The 16,392-nt window shown below is 39.2% G+C and overlaps 1 protein-coding gene across 1 annotated transcript; it reads right to left on the bottom strand.

Moving 5' to 3' along the window:
* Positions 1–6,087: 6,087 nt before the first annotated feature.
* On the bottom strand, positions 6,088–7,296 carry LOC306959319 (beta-1,3-galactosyl-O-glycosyl-glycoprotein beta-1,6-N-acetylglucosaminyltransferase 4-like; the record flags this gene model as incomplete). Its single annotated transcript, XM_079551407.1, has 1 exon — positions 6,088–7,296. The coding sequence occupies one exon, from the start codon at positions 7,294–7,296 to the stop codon at positions 6,088–6,090; it is 1,209 nt and encodes a 402-aa protein (XP_079407533.1).
* Between the last annotated feature and the right edge of the window lie 9,096 nt (positions 7,297–16,392).

Below are 16,392 nucleotides of genomic sequence, written 5' to 3'. Positions count from 1 at the left end.
GGGAGTGTAAGGAAACCTGCACAGCTTTGGCAACCTTCACCTCCCGTTCACCCAGCAGCTAGTTATCACTAGCCGGTTCTCACACACACACACACACACACACACACACACACACACACACACACACACACACACACACACACACACACACACACACACACACACACACACACACACACACACACACACACACACACACACACACACACACACACACACACACACACACACACATGCATACACAGTGCATGCTGAGGTCCCTCCACTGCAGGCGCGCGGCACAATGCCATTACCATCAGTGCTTTGGTAATGGATGTGTTTGCAGGGCTGCTCTGGGAAGAGAGAAGAGACCTGGTGTTGCAGTTATAAATCACCCACTTGTTTCCCATCCCCCATCACAACACAGATATTGTTCCCAAACAGTATTGTGGGGACGCAACCAACCTCAACTCTCACTTTTGCTTCAGACATATTCCCATTCCCAATAGATTTAGTTTGTTTTATTTTTAATTGATAATTACCGCTATTTATTACTATTGTGGGCTGCACAATATGATCACAATTTCAATACTCAATACCTCCTCTGAATATTGCCATAGCTCTGTTGTTGAAAAATGTCACATGTAAACAAAAAATATAATATATAATATTCATATTAATCAGGACCAAAACTATGCTCAAATTGAACTCAATAAGGATAATCCTGCTAATTCACTTTTGCAGATAAGTTAACCTGCACTTTTGTTGGAGACTATCTCGTGGCTTCTTTCTTGGATAAATTGCAGCTCGATTTTTTTAACCACAAAATACATTGTATTAAAGACCTTAGATAAACATGCCCAACAAGGACACGGATTAATAATAAAAGAGAAGATGATGCAATGTTTATTCTGTTTTCAATAAAACTGTGATACAAATACAATACAAAACAATTCAATCACTGAATACTGAACTGATAAAAGAACCATTTCAGGACCCGAAGAGTTCAGGGCTCAGTGATTTCACGGCTGACCACGATTGCTTCTTGAATTCAGATCATTTCTCTGACACATGTGGCCTTTGAAAACAAAAAACACATTCAGCTGTTCAGTAAATAAGAAAATAGGATTGCAGAAACAGTGGCTGAAGTTGGGCCAGAGTCGTTCTCATGTTCTGTAATCTAAAAAAGGGTTGAAAATTTGCACATGAGCTTTAATAACAGTGGTTCTCAACGTTGGGTCGGGATCTAAAAGTGGGTCGCAAGAAAATTCAGTGGGTCGTGAGTCTTGGCAAATGTTGAATATTTTCAATAGTTTTAGATACTCGGTGGTGTGATCGGGGCCTAAGTCAACAGAGCTGTACGAAGGAATATTCTGTTTCATAAATATTTGCCTTAAAGGGATATTTCATGATTTTTCACACGGGGCCTCATTTCTTAGTTATCCAGAGTGTTGTTGATTAATGCAGGCTAGCTGATACCATAGAAATGCACTAGCCTTGCACTAGCCTAGCGCCGCAAAACTCTTCAAATATAAGAACTGCATGTATTACAAAAGAAAAATATATCTCCAGAAATCATCAACACTCTGGATAACTAGGAAATGAGGCCCTATGTCAAACATCCTGAAATATCCCTTTAATACAATGAAATGAATATCCACTATTTGTGTCACAGCTTTGCTATGAAATGTTGAAGGTGAGTCTGGAAGCCTCACCAGATGGGAACTGTGGATGGTGTATGTTCATATTAAAGAAAGGAATAAAGTTGTGACTCCTGAAAGAGATTTCTGGCGGAGACTGTTAGTATGTCACCCTGAGATTGATCATGCCTTCTCAAGGTCCACAAGGGCCACGGCTGCCATAAAGTGATGCTTATGCTATAAACCGCATATAGGAGAAGCATGGAGGATCTGGCTATGTTCATGTGGGCACAGCAGGGCACAGAGGTGAAATTCAGTAAAAGCACTTGGTAATTGACCATCATTTGTTTTGATAGATCTATGTAGGTCTGCAATACTTCTGTTGAATGAGACAACACACAAACTACAACGCCTTCACACGATATCACGATCTAATAACTTAAAGTCAAATATCACAGCTTCAAAAACACTTTTTTATTGCCACTTATTCCCACTTCTTCTCTTTACAGCCCTCCCCCGACTCAGACCTGTCACTGATGCTGTGATAGGTTCTGACGGTTTTGACAGCTTGGGCACAAAACCGAAGGAAAAAAAAAAAAAAAACGAAGACAAAAGAGGGAAAAGGGACATTGGCAACAACTGTTTATCATGGGAATAACCACAGCGCCCTCACGTGGCTTCACGCTGCCACTGCACGCTACTTGAGCAAACGCTGAAACAAACTCCGCCCAAAACGAAAACACGCAAAGCAAATAAATAATAAGGATGAGTTTTAGTTAAGTAATAAATTATGATTCTATAATTACAATATCCCCGCCCGCCACGAATGATCACAATAATCTTATCACCATGGCGCTGCAACAGGTTATAGAGCAGTGAATACAACAGTTGCAGTCTGTGTGTGGTCTGCCAGACTCTGCATAGAAAGCCACGGCCGACTGAATTTAGATTTGAGGAAATATATTGAGGCCATGTAACATTATGAGGAAAGAACGAGACAGGAAGTTAATGCCAAAATGAGTTTATGCAGGGAAAGAGCTGTTCTCTTTTACAAACAGACAGGGTTTTATGTGTGTTGTACAGCACAAAAGAAGCTTTCAGTGAATGAGTTTGCACCTGTTATCACATTTATTTGGTCATACATTTCTTTGATTATAGCCTACTTATTTTACTTATAGCACATTTTGCATGGTTATAGTAAAAAAGAAGAAGAAGAAAATACTGCAAAATGTGTCAGCACACCACCAGTATACTCAGAGCTGTTTTTTCCTATAGGCAAACTATGCATAGGTTGCATAGGGCCCCCGCAGCCGCAAGGGCCCCGCATCTCAGTCAATCTACGGTGTTGTTACACTGATTAATCAAGGCGTTGTCCTATTTTTGTTCTAAATCAGTGGTTCCCAAACTGTGGGTCAGGAACCAGAGGTGAGAGAATGGGACCATTTGCCATTTTAAAAAGTTGGGAAATAGACTAGTAGTAGTCCTAAATCCAGGTCTCACAGTGGCTTAGTGGTTCGTGGTTCTCACACAGAGGGAAGGGGCCTGAATTGGGGTCATTATTTTCCACTTTTGCCCTGCACTACAGCACAGTGGAACTGTTTTGACCGTAAATGGATTTGCTCTTTGTCGAATAACCATGCAGGGGTCATGCTCTCAATGGTACTTTTAGTATGTTCAGTTTGCACCATAAACAATGAAGAACGTTTGACCAGAGTTTGTTAAATCCCATATGTTTTTGACTATGTGAACTAATGTGGCTACTATGGTTTACCAACATGAGTATGGAGTGAATGAATAATGCACGAAACAACTGAGCATGTGGAAAATCGCTGTATGAGACCAATGCATTATTGTTAAAGGATGAATAAGGGACTTTTCCTGTTTATGGCCTTTGGTTTTCTTTAGAGGGACTTTGTTTCATTTGCTGTTTATTTTTGCCTCAGAAATGTCATTGCCCAATCACAAACACAACTGAGACTTTTGCATAAGATGAACAAGTTGACTCACAATGGGCGCTGGACAGTGTAAACCATTAATGATGTGGTGGTGCATGGCTTTGGTTTACACCCTGTATTTCTCAATGAAGAGTAATTGAACAGGTTACAACACAGTTTCTCAACCGCAAATTCTGAGCAGGCACACCTTAAAAAGATGGCAGCTGACACCTTCACACTGAATAATACGTACTCACATTTCAGGAGTGCCATTATCACTAAACACACAGCAGTTTATGATTAACTTCAACCTCTCATTATGCTCTAGCTCAGATTGAATGGTCACAGAGAGACTCTGGGGACAGGATACAGGAGGAAGTGCTGCACCGTTTCAGACATCAGAGGAGACAGAGGGCAGTCAGCCAGGGTTCCTCCAGGTGTGAGTTTCAGCAACCTCCAATAAACATGCAGGGCACTATTTCGTTGTACGCTTGTACAATGACAAAAAACAAACACTTACTTACTCAAGGGACTCTAATCGATTCCAAGATCCCACAGCCCCCCATGTAATTCACTGTTTATGATACTTTTATGATACACTGTGAGCTCTTTCTATGCACATTTAATTTCCATTTCAGCCCTTGTTGTGTACAAACTTTGGAGGTCCCAAGGTTCCCCAGACACCATTTTGGGAACCACTGCCATAACACACAGAATTATAAACACAGAATTTAAAGCCACACTGCGTAGAATTTTACCCAATAAATAAAACTGAAACACAAGCATTTATTTTATGACCAAAAAAAAAAACACCTCATAAATGTACAAGCATGTGCTGTGAGCGGATCACCTCTCCAAAAACATGACTAACTTTACAGGGAGCGGGTACGTCTCCAGCTCGTCTCCATGGAGATGTGACTAAAGTCAGCAGAATTTGAGATTTAAATGTTTTCATCCAAATCCATTCTTTGATTAACCACTGCAAAAATAGCATTTTCTGTGTTGAGCTGGTCATTAAAGGAGCTATACCTGATTTTACTTCTAGAAATGGAATGAAATGTATTTTGTCCTCCTTTAGTAAATTGTAAATTCCAGCGTTTATGGAGAACAGTGTGTATCAAATTATAAAACATTTGCATCAACTTGATAAACTTTCTGGCTCTTTTTCTAACATTTTTGTGAAAGTGGTCCTGAAAAGTGACCCTGCAAGTTGTGAAATGTGCCTATAAACATGTCCCTGTTAAGAATTTGGATGCTACACATATATTAGGGAAGTTATGAATGAGCTTCGACCACAACTAACATTTTAATTTAGTGGCTTCCTCTTTCATTGTTTGCAATCAAAAAATCAGGTATAGGACCTTTAAGATCATTTTGTTCTGATGGCAAAAGTATAGTCCAAAATGTTACGCAGTGTGCCTTTAAGATGAGTTATGAGAGAAAACAGAAGTTTAAGTAGGTGTGAAACTGTAAACTGACTGCAGTGGCAGGGCACACCCTGACAACAGCTGCAGAATATTCACCACTAAGATATCAAACTGATTGAATATCAATGTGGTAGTTAATCATTATCAAGGAATGATTTACTGTATGTCAACAAAGTGCACTTAGTATCAACATGGACTATACTGACAAACACCAGCATTGTGCAGATCAATCTGGAAACAGTGCAAACTAACAATGAAAAGATCAGACTGGGGGAAAAAAGTGTAAAACTGGGAAGTGAAAAGATTGATTGGGGACAAAATGTTTGTTTCCAATGTTACACTTCAAACAAAATGAAATGGTGCTTATTCTCCTCTAAAAGTACAGAAGCCCAACGGAGTCTGTTAAAATAATATTTCTGAACATGGTTTCAGCTTTACCGCTTTATTCAATAATTATTTTAGGCAAAGTACAGGATTGTACATCACAAATGTAACAATATTGTATGTATGTTCTTATGTGTGTGGTGGCTCGTGTTCATACTGGGTCCCAGCGCCACGAGCTCTTCAGTCGGTCACAAACACTCCCACTCTGTCAGACAATCAGGTGTCAGGTGTGATCATGTCATGTGTTTGTCTGATGTGTGGCAAGAGGCCATTTGACCCAATAATTACATCATTTTTTTTCATATAGAAATGTCGAAAAGAGAGAAAAAAAAACACAAATTATGAAACAAATCATTTATAATACAGATTCTGTCCACAAGCCCACAAACCCAAGAAAGCACATTAGCAACATACATTTTTCCTGCCCCATCTCAATTATTCCATATTGGCGTCATACCCACAGTTTGTACATCATTTATCAGTGATCAGTAAACCTGCATGATTGTGTTGAGGGATTGGTCAATGTCTTAGTACATAATGTAATAAGACATAAGACAAAGGGTTCATCTTATTACATGATGTACTTCCAAACTACTATAGTACACACACTACATTGTGTATGCACTATAGATACTTTAATATGAAAAAATAATATAAATAATATAAAATAATAATAATATAATAATAATATAAAACATAAATCATCAAAATGAGACAGTTTTCTCAATAACAACCAGGTGAAGCAAGAGACTGCAATAACGTTCGCTTCTTCTGCAGATTCTCCTCAAGGCACTGAATGATTATAGGGTCCACTTTGGGGTCAAACTTGTTGGCAAACCAGTGGCCATAGTTGAGAAGCCAGCGCATCTCCCCCACTCCGTAGACGCACACGCTGCGGACGTGTTCCCCCGTGCAGCGCGGGTACAAGCTCTCCTCCAGGTAGGACCACTTGACCAGCCTAGTTTTACTCATCAGGTCAGTGACATCTGGCTGCGACCTCGGAATCCCCCCTGGCACGCCGGGCAGACGCGCCAGTGTTGCCCAGTAGTGTTCGTCTGGAGAGTAGGTGTCCTCGGACCACGCCAGGAAATCTTTCACCACATTTGATGATTGCATATACTCCACAAATTCCCTCGACAGGACAAAGTACGCGTTGCCAATAAACATTTCAATCCCGTGTGGTGGCGGTGCCTTCTCTTGATCCGTTCTGACTGGTATTTGCTGGTATTCAAAGTTGGCGTCTTGAATTTGATGGTGGTATTTGTATCTGTCCCTCTTGGCCTCGGTGGGTCTGCTGCTCTCCAACATGTTGCCACCATTTAATCTAGTTAGTTCGGACACTAACTCAATATTGGTTCTGAGGGGGAAGTCTTGTCCGCAGAGGTTGATAATGTACCTCCACTGAACTTCTGACTTCAAAAGGTCTGACATACAGTGCAAGTCTGCCTTTAATCGACTGATGCTGGCGTAAAAGACACTTTCTATCTTTGTGGCAATTATAACGTTTGGCAAACACCGGGCCAAGCCTTCCATTGCTGAGCGGAACTCATCCGAAGACTTTCCGTCATAGTGAATGCAGAAGATATTACTTGGAGAATACAAAGCTTTGATAAGTCTTTCCACCATCCGTGCGTTTTTGTGCACAACTAATGAATATGCTAATGGGAAGTGTTTCTCCTCTTGGGATATGCACACATCTTTATAACCTCTGGACTCAAGAAAAACGTCGCAATTTGATGTGAGATTAACCAGGCTGTCATCCCGCTCCTCCACGACGTGTCTTCTTAAAGCTAAAGCATTCCCAACTTCCACGGGATCCATGTCGTATATAGCAGCGCAGTCCACATTGTACCGGTGAGAAGTCTGGGGGTCGGGGGGTGTATGAGCGGTGATGACGAGGCCCCTCGTGTCGCTGTGCTTCAAGCTCACCATCAGCACGAGACACAGGGTCAACAGCGAGACCAGCCATGAAATGAACTTCCTCCAAGAAATTTGTTTCATACATCTGGCAGTTCTTCTAAGAAGTGGATGTGACATTCTGAACTTAATTAAGACAAACAGAAGAAAACAGCCGATTTTAAGGCTAATATCACAAGCGCAAAAGTTAGAAAAATAGTGTAGATACTTACACAATAAAGTCACAAAGCCACAAAGTTTGACCATCTACATTTCATTAAATACTCACGACGTTTTAGTCCAAACGATTATAAAGAGGCGTGATCATATCTGCGTAAAGCTGCCAACATGACCACAGCCTGACCACTGCTGCCACAGTCTGCGTCCCGGGACGGCAGCGTCGGCTGCCCGTTAAACAGTCACACCGGAAAGAGGCAGGCACGCGCCCTGGGGAAGGAGCGCAGTGAGACTTTTGCAGTGAGTGAGAAGGTGAATCCAAACTCCAGAAAGTACAATAACCAATATGTACAAGTATCTTACTAGTATTTAACTTTTTTAATGTATTTATTTATTTTATTTTATTTTTAATTTCATTTAAAAGTGATGTCATGCAATCACAATAAAACAGGTCAGCACAGAAAAGAACAGGTCTTATAATATCTGCCCCTTTTGTTTCTTCACACTTTACACCGTTATCCTTTGGAAAAAAGGTTTATGTCTACATACATATATTTACAGTCTTATATATATTTACAGTATTTACAGTTTTATGCTTAAGTAGCTAAAAGTATAAAAGTATGCATGATAAATGTACTTTATAGGTAAAAAGTAAAAGTATTTATTTTTTACAGTATGTTTTAAAATGTGTAGGACATTTTTTAAATGTGCAGGATTTTTTTTTTAATCATTTGAATCAAACCAGGTCTAAAGGAGCAAACCATAAGTCAGGTCAAAATCAGGAAGTAAACAAAGTCTAAACAAGGTCTAAACCACTAAACCAAGTCTAAACTGGACCAGTTCATCGTAGAGATCACTTTGAAAATAAAATACTTTTAAAAATGTAGTGGAGAAGAAAGTACAGATACAGGCTCTATAATAATATCTATAGTTTGTACTTTTTACTTTGTGACTGTCCACCAGAGTGTTTAGGCCTATGGCTCTGAGACTCCGGGTTTATTCAGCGACTGGTAGCTCCTCACTTTGAAACTGATGTGTTTTAGGCCATTATTTTATCCTTATTCTTATTTAATGTTTTATTAAAACTTAAAGCCGGAGGCAGAGCTTGCCATAAGGCAAGGCAGGCAGCGGCCTGGGGCCCCCAAGCCAGCAGGGGCCCCCAGAGGGCCAACAGATTTGACAGAAACGACCAAGAGAATAAAGTCACTGCAGGAGAAAGAAGAGGAAGGAGAGCGAGACACAGTGTAATAAGTCACTGTAGTTGTATGTCTCTTCATTGTTTGGTATGCAAATATCACCTGCAGGGAGCTCGGACACGCCCTCTCGCTGCTGGACACAGTGCAATAATATTTTTTTTTGTCCATGCTGAGTTTTAGTTGACCTTATAGTAAAGTTTGTATGAATTTGTATCACCATATGCACAAAATAAAGCATATCAAAATCTTATAATTGGTGGCCATCGCTACGGCAACACTATGAAAAATATGACATGGCTGTGATTGACTTGATCTGAACAACCAAATGGAATTTTCTTCCAAATTATGTCAATTTTTGTGAAACTAACTTCTTTTACTGTGCATATAATAAAACATCTATTTGAATTTAAACAAATGAAACCTAAGAACGGGACTGATTAAAACTGATTTAAAAAATGTGTTTATGAAAATGATTCAATTGTTTGTACCGTTTGCAGCATAAAATCTTTAAACTTTTGAAGCTTGAATGCCTGTCACTCAGCCCTATGTCCCAAAGCTCTCAATCGCCCATACACTTTTTTGGACTCTGGACAAGTAATGTTGATTTTTGCATATGTGCCCAGGACGTGCATGACGAGGAAGGTGCGTGCTGAGTGCTCGAGGGGTGGGGTGTGATTCACGCTCGATTTGTCAGTGTGTACGTGGACAGCAGTGCATGAAGCGCATGGTGAGAGGAGTGTGTGTCTGCTCGGGACAAAATATCAACTCTTTGGGGAGAGGCACAATATTATATCTCCCCCCAGTTTTTTTTTTGGTCTACATCCAAGTTTACTGTGAAGATGCTTAAAGGCATAGTTAACAGCTACGTATTACATTGTACAGTGTATTGGTTTGCACTTTTAAAAAAGTTTTCAATTTCGCAAACGGTTCAGTAAAGTCAATATCTCCGCTGTTTATATTTCCAACATTAACCTGTTCATAACACTGCTACTGTATATCCTAGTTGTGTTGTGAACTACTATTACTATCAAAGTGTTTACATATAAGTTGCAATTTTATTTGTCTCAATACATAGGAAACATATGAACAAAATGTATATTTATCTATTATTAAGATTAAGTCAAAATCTCATCTTGTGTGCGTCATTCTCTCAAATTCAATATTATGTTTGTTAACATTGGATTTCTTTCTTGACCCACCCCTATTCTTTTTAGACATAAAAAGTTCCATATATTATATTAAGTAGCCTTATCTATCATGTCACTGTATGTTGTCATAGCTTTGCGACACAAAAACGTGCATCATAACTTCACTGTATCATGGACTCTTCTTTATTGAATGTGTCATGCCTTTATGTTTACATTTATTTATGATCGCTGTCTATGTGCACTGATTTTGGTTGCAGAATGGATCCCTGTGGGACAATAAAGTTTATCTTATTTTATTAAATCAGTAATTGCAACCTGTTTAAAGGGCGTGGGAAGATCAGCTCAAGTAGCTTTTTCATTGTACAAGGTGGAATTCTCTTACATACACAAGGCCACAGACCAGGCGAACATCTTTTGTTGTTGTTGTTCTGCACATTCAAATAATAACACATCATCTTCCCATATCAAAATACATGGGCGGACTGGCCATATGTCCAATCTGGAAGTGCACAGAAGGGCCACTGGTTCTGTGGTCACTGGACTGGCCTCTCAATTTTCTCCTCTTACCCCCCGCCTTAACCGAGCTTTACTCAAATCCAAAAGCTTAAAAGAAAAGCAACAAAATAGCCACGCAAACGAGGATGAAAACGGAATAAAAATGTGCCAGAAAAGCACCACAAAAACGTGGCGAAGAGCGATGAAAATAGCTAAGAAAAACCAACAAAAACGTGACAAAAAATGAACAAACATGTGACGAAAACGCAATGAAAACAAAACAACAAAGCAATTAAAACAGCGATGAAAAAGCAACAAAAACATGACAAAAATGCGGCAAAAATGTCACAAAAAGTTATAATCACCTTTGTAAATCTTAGATTTCAAAGATTTCATTTGCTCTTCAGTTTAGAAGCTTTTAGGTTTGGGTAAAGCCAAACTGGAGAAAATGCACTTGGTTAAGGCGAGTGGTAAAAGGTTAAAATATGTCTTTGTTGAAGCGTTGCATTTGCGCTCATTTGGGTCAGGCTGGTCAGAGTCCAGGGCAGTCTTTTAGTCTCAGTCCGCCGCTGTCAATATACTTTTGGGAGCATTGTCCTTTAGGCACTTGATGTGGGATATATATATATATATTGCAAAAGGCTACCTATAATGAGTATAAAGGAGGCCTCAGCAAATACAGGATATTCGTATTTACCCCATAGTGGTTGCTATTTTTCCTGGGGTCCAGGATCAAAGGCATTTCATTTACAAAAATAAAATAGCATGCATTAAAACAAACAACACATAGTAAAGGTAATACATGACAAGATGTCTAAATACTCATCAAACCATACCATAGATTTTAGGGATTACATTTTTTTTCTAACATGCAAATTAGATGAATCCCTCTTGGCTCCATTCTGGATGACCTTGTCGGTTTATTTGATCAACATGAGGTGATCCACTGTGACTCCCAGAAGGCTCACCTGTTGCACTTGTTCCATTGCGGCGTTTTCTGTTCTCATTATTAGCTAGTATTAGTATTATTATTAGTATTAGTATTTAGTCTGTGTTTACTCATTTAAGAGCAGCTCTCAACTCCTTTTCCATTTTATTTACATTAGAATTAGAAGAATACTTTTGTAGAGCCGTCAGCGCACACAACAACTAACGTCTTATTCAATGCTTACGGAAAATCTTACTGTAATCTTACTGTAATCAACAACATATCTGTAGATCTGTTCACATATTACGGTCTCCACTATCTTACCTAGAACATATATAATCATGGGCCTGCTATTTGGGACATTAAATTCCCATTTTTTTTATTTTTTGAAATAGGAATTATTTTAGACTTTTTCCATTGTGTGGGAAAACAGCGCACACCAGGCATCTGTAAAATACATTTCTCACTGTCTGACATGAAACCAGAACAAACAAACTTTTTTTCATTTATTTTTTATGTCAAATTGAATTTAAAAAAAGAAATTCTATTTATTATGCTAAATTGCAGAATAATGAGAAATATAATTTTCTTCCACAAGCTTCTCACAATAGTTGGCAGGAATTTTGCTCCATTCCTCCAAACAGAACTGGTGTAACTGAGCCACATTTGTAGGCAGCCTTTCATGCACATGCCTTTTCAGCTCTGCATATACGTATTTCATACTCAGTCGTGGTAAGCTACTATGGTAGCCACAGCCGCCCGCGGTGTTTTGGAGCCTCTCGTCAGGTGCTGCTTCTGTTCTTCCCCTCTGATTCTCAGTGTCCTGCAGTACTGTGTAACGCTGTGTGGTACAGCTGTCTCTCTGTCACTGCCAAATCTGGACTGAGACACTAGATTAAAATCTGCTCAAAGATTGTAGGACCGCCCCTGGATGGACAGTGCGAGGCCACTTAGGCACGTCCTATAACACACATTGGCTAAGAACATCACCTCAGCCATGTTCTTTGATGTGCTGTTACCATCAGGGCGGCAGTGCTGTGTGCCACGCTTGATTGAGGAACTCCTTTGTTCATCCTGAAACTAAATGAGGAGCTTAACTCATAAAATCATAAAAGTGTGTTATGGCGAGTGTGTATAGTATATAGAATAGTGCTCATAACTCCATATAAGGAAACAGGATGGACCTGATGACCTTGACCCAAGTTCCACTCATCTCTTTCTCTTCGTGAACATCACAATTCCTATATATGTGGGAGACCAAAAATTATATGGTGCCGTTTCCTGGGCCTGCCCCGTTCGAGCGCCGAGTGAATTGTTAGGTAGGGCCTTTAGCGTTCAGATAACCTGTGTTTAGAAATTCATTCAATCTTTATTAAGGACACAAGTGAGAACACATGATCCATATTTATGTTTTGAAAAGAAAAATTTGAAAATACTGCAGATAATTGCAGCAACAAAACAAGGTACCAGCAATTCTCTAGCTGCCACTCACATAAAGACACGAGAGCCAATGATTCCACATTTTTGACGTGAATCTCATTGAGCTGATCTCAGGACACACCAGAGTCCGTATAATGGCATTCTGAGAGTTGCTCAGTCTACACATAAATGGAAAATACAATGATGAAGTGCAGCAGGACAAGAGTGTACTCCACAGTCAGCAAACATCTGACTCGCACTACAGTGTCTGGGCATCTTTAACAGCAGCCTCATAGAGTCATTATATGCAACTGTGAGCCTCTGCAAGCTGGACTTTTTAAAACTTCGCCACAGCTGTGCAGTGCACAGAGGAGAACAAAAAGCTTTAAACAGATTAACTTTGACATCTGCAGAACACATATATAACTTCCTGACCAACATGTTCGATTGACCATACAGTTTACACACCTGCCTGTGCATGTCCCGGTCATCAGTAAGATCACTACAGATATAATGACCCAAATACTTCATCTCATCTGTGATGTTAAAAACACTGCCACACAGGGTGAACTCCGGGAATGTTAGAGACCTGCCATCCTTGGTTCTCACAATCATTCTATAGCTTTTCATAGCGTTACAGTTATTGAGCTGTACAGAAAGATCGTCCATGTAAAGATTAAACAGCAGTGGGACAGTATCTATCTATCTATCTATCTATCTATCTATCTATCTATCTATCTATCTATCTATCTATCTATCTATCTATCTATCTATCTATCTATCTATCTATCTATCTATCTATCTATCTATCTATCTATCTATCTATCTATCTATCTATCTATCTATCTATCTATCTATCTATCTATCTATCTATCTATCTATCTATCTATCTATCTATCTATCTATCTATCTATCTATCTATCTATCTATCTATCTATCTATCTATCTATCTATCTATCTACTAAAGGAAGTGTGGCTGCACCATCAGCCCCACCGTCCACTCAATCACACACTACATTCACACATGCAAGGTAGGTAAAATATCTAGCACAAAGCCACAATGGCTGTAAAGTTTGTAACATGTGCTCTTGTGGTTTGGAACAGGCACAACAATTACGACTGAACCTGGGTTGGGTTGCCTCAAGGCAAGCTCCAGAATTACCAACCTTTAACAGCTAGAGGCAGGCATTAGTACACTTGATTTGGGAATGTTTCTATGTGGGTCGGTAGACAGTTTGGGTGTTCACCTCCACAATAACCGGGTCTGGTCCCACAACTCCAAAGCCCTCCTGAGGAAACAACTCTACTTCATTAATTATACAGTGCAAAACCATGTGCAATAACCTTTGTATCAGTGTCTCTTTAATCAGTATCACCTGCACTGTGACTGTAAACTTTGCACTGCCAGTTTTGACATTTTCGTTTCGATTCTGTTCAAAGTTCATTTTGTGAGCTCAATATTCTTTATTCCCCACGTTTTGCTGATTTCAATTTCCAGATTTATTTAACAAACTTTCATAAAAGCGTATCGTCCAGATGGGATTACAATGTCAATCAATGTGCATTCATTCTTTCTGCTTTTGATTACAATGTTTGGCTTTGCTGATTAAGCCTCTTGACCACATGACTTTGTGGCTCATTTTTGTCTCATACAGTAAATTGCAATAAGTAAAGTTTACTTGGTAGAAACTGTGAAACCGGATGCCCAAGAAGCAACTTGTACAGAAACACTTGTCTGCATAATTTAACTATGCTGTCAGCATCAAGTATTGTGAACTAATGGCACGGTAGCGCAGTGGTTAGTGCTCTCGCTTCACAGCTAGAAGGTCTGGGTTCGATTCCCACCTGCACGGGGCCTTTCTGTGTGGAGTTTGCATGTTCCCCCCGTGTCTGCGTAGGTTTCCTCCGGGCACTCCGGTTTCCCCTACCACTAAAAACATGCACAATAGGCAAGGATGAATGATGTGTGTGAGTGAATGGTGGTGGTCAGAGGGTCCGTTGGCGCAGACGTGTGTAGTCGCGAAAGCGCTTCTGACAGTCTCCCCGAGGGGAAACTGAAGCTACAAACGTAGCTTTCCACCACTGAGTACGGAGTGAATGTACAACTGTCTCATGTAAAGCGCTTTGTGACCATGTCTGTGAAAGGCGCTATATAAATAAAGATCTTCTTCTATAAGATAAACTAAATAGGATTCACCATTTTACACTTTCACTTCTTATACACTATATTATGACTACACACATCCTAGTAGTGCTAGCTTGAATATAGTAAATTTGTCTAAGTGGCAATAACAGGAAAAACAAGTAAACTTAATATCATTCACACATTGCAGTAGTTGCTCACTATATATCAATAATTAAACACTACTATTTAACACCGCAAATATGTTCAAATGGAATTTTATATATATATATATATATATATATATATATATGAATATTTTATTATAATTCAGCAATAAGTCAATAAAACATCTTCATTAAAAATCTAAACTATAGAGAAAAATAATAAAATGTGATCTTATCATATTTTTTGACTATCAATTAAATAGTACAATTAATAAAATACATGAATAAAAATATTTCTTTAAGTTTACTACAAGTCAAAATCATGAAAGCTGTGAATCTAAATATTGCAATACATGGTTTCCACTACAATATGTGTATCACTACAAAGACGTATTGCGATGTATTGCAAACAGCGGTACTGCACTGAAATAGACACTATTACAGTTAAAACATAGGAGAAGATACAATGATTTACACTAGAAATGTAACCATTTCCAAAATAATGCATTTGCACAAACTAAATCCTAAATTCCTCAAGAGTATTTGTCAGGGTCAGATCTTTTGTTGTCAAGTGAAGATTAACTGTCTCTTTAGATCTCATTAAACTGTATCTTCATACCTCAGTTCATGTTGAGTGAACAAAGTCCCCAATCGTGATCGTGATCGTGAGAAACTTGAGTTCATGAATAGTGTCCATAACATCAGGTCCCTCCAGAAGGTTTGTCATTGGCTGACGGTCTCATGTGTCGTAGCTGCACTTAAAAGAAGTCTGTCCGTCTCTGTTGTAAAAAGAACACAGGTTTTATTAAAATGGTAAGATCTGATGCATTTTTTACTGAACAGTGTCAAATGTATAAGATCATGAGTAAAAAGAAATACTTACTGAACAGATCAATACCAAGCAGTGTTTCAATTTTAAAGACAAGCAGAGACTTCAGGATTGCAGTGTGGCGCCCTGGCACTTACAAAAACAAAACAACAAAAGATACCCAAAAGTCAATTCACTTAATCACTGTTATTTCAAATTAGTTACACCAATGTACAATACTGTTGATTTATGTGCTGGAAGAAAATGATGTCCTGTCTACAGCTGCTCCTTCGCTGATGGTCGTTCAGATGCTTTGATTGAGAATCTACTACAAACGCCTACATGAAGCAGAAAACATTTCCATGTTAATTATTAAACTTGGTGATTTAAAATGTGTGCTATTTGTTTTAGATATGGCCGACAGTACATTATAACGTAGCCTAGATTGTGTGAACAAAGTCCCAGAGAAGGGGGAATAATATTGTCAATACCGTAACATCAGGTCCCCCCAGAATGATCGTCTACAGACTGAAGCCTGCTCGTGTCCTTGCTGCACCTGCAGTCACAATCCTGTAAAGTGAACAGGAAAATGAACTCTGATAAGAACTTGAACATCACTGACGTTGCCTCGCTTCCGTCAGTCTACAGTCTGTTGTACAGTAGCTTACCACC

Source organism: Gobius niger (assembly GCF_951799975.1).
Source record: "Gobius niger genome assembly, chromosome: 2".
Lineage (NCBI taxonomy): Eukaryota > Metazoa > Chordata > Actinopteri > Gobiiformes > Gobiidae > Gobius > Gobius niger.
The sequence above is the reverse complement of the archived record's forward strand: the minus strand, read 5'-3'. Positions and strand labels throughout refer to the sequence as shown.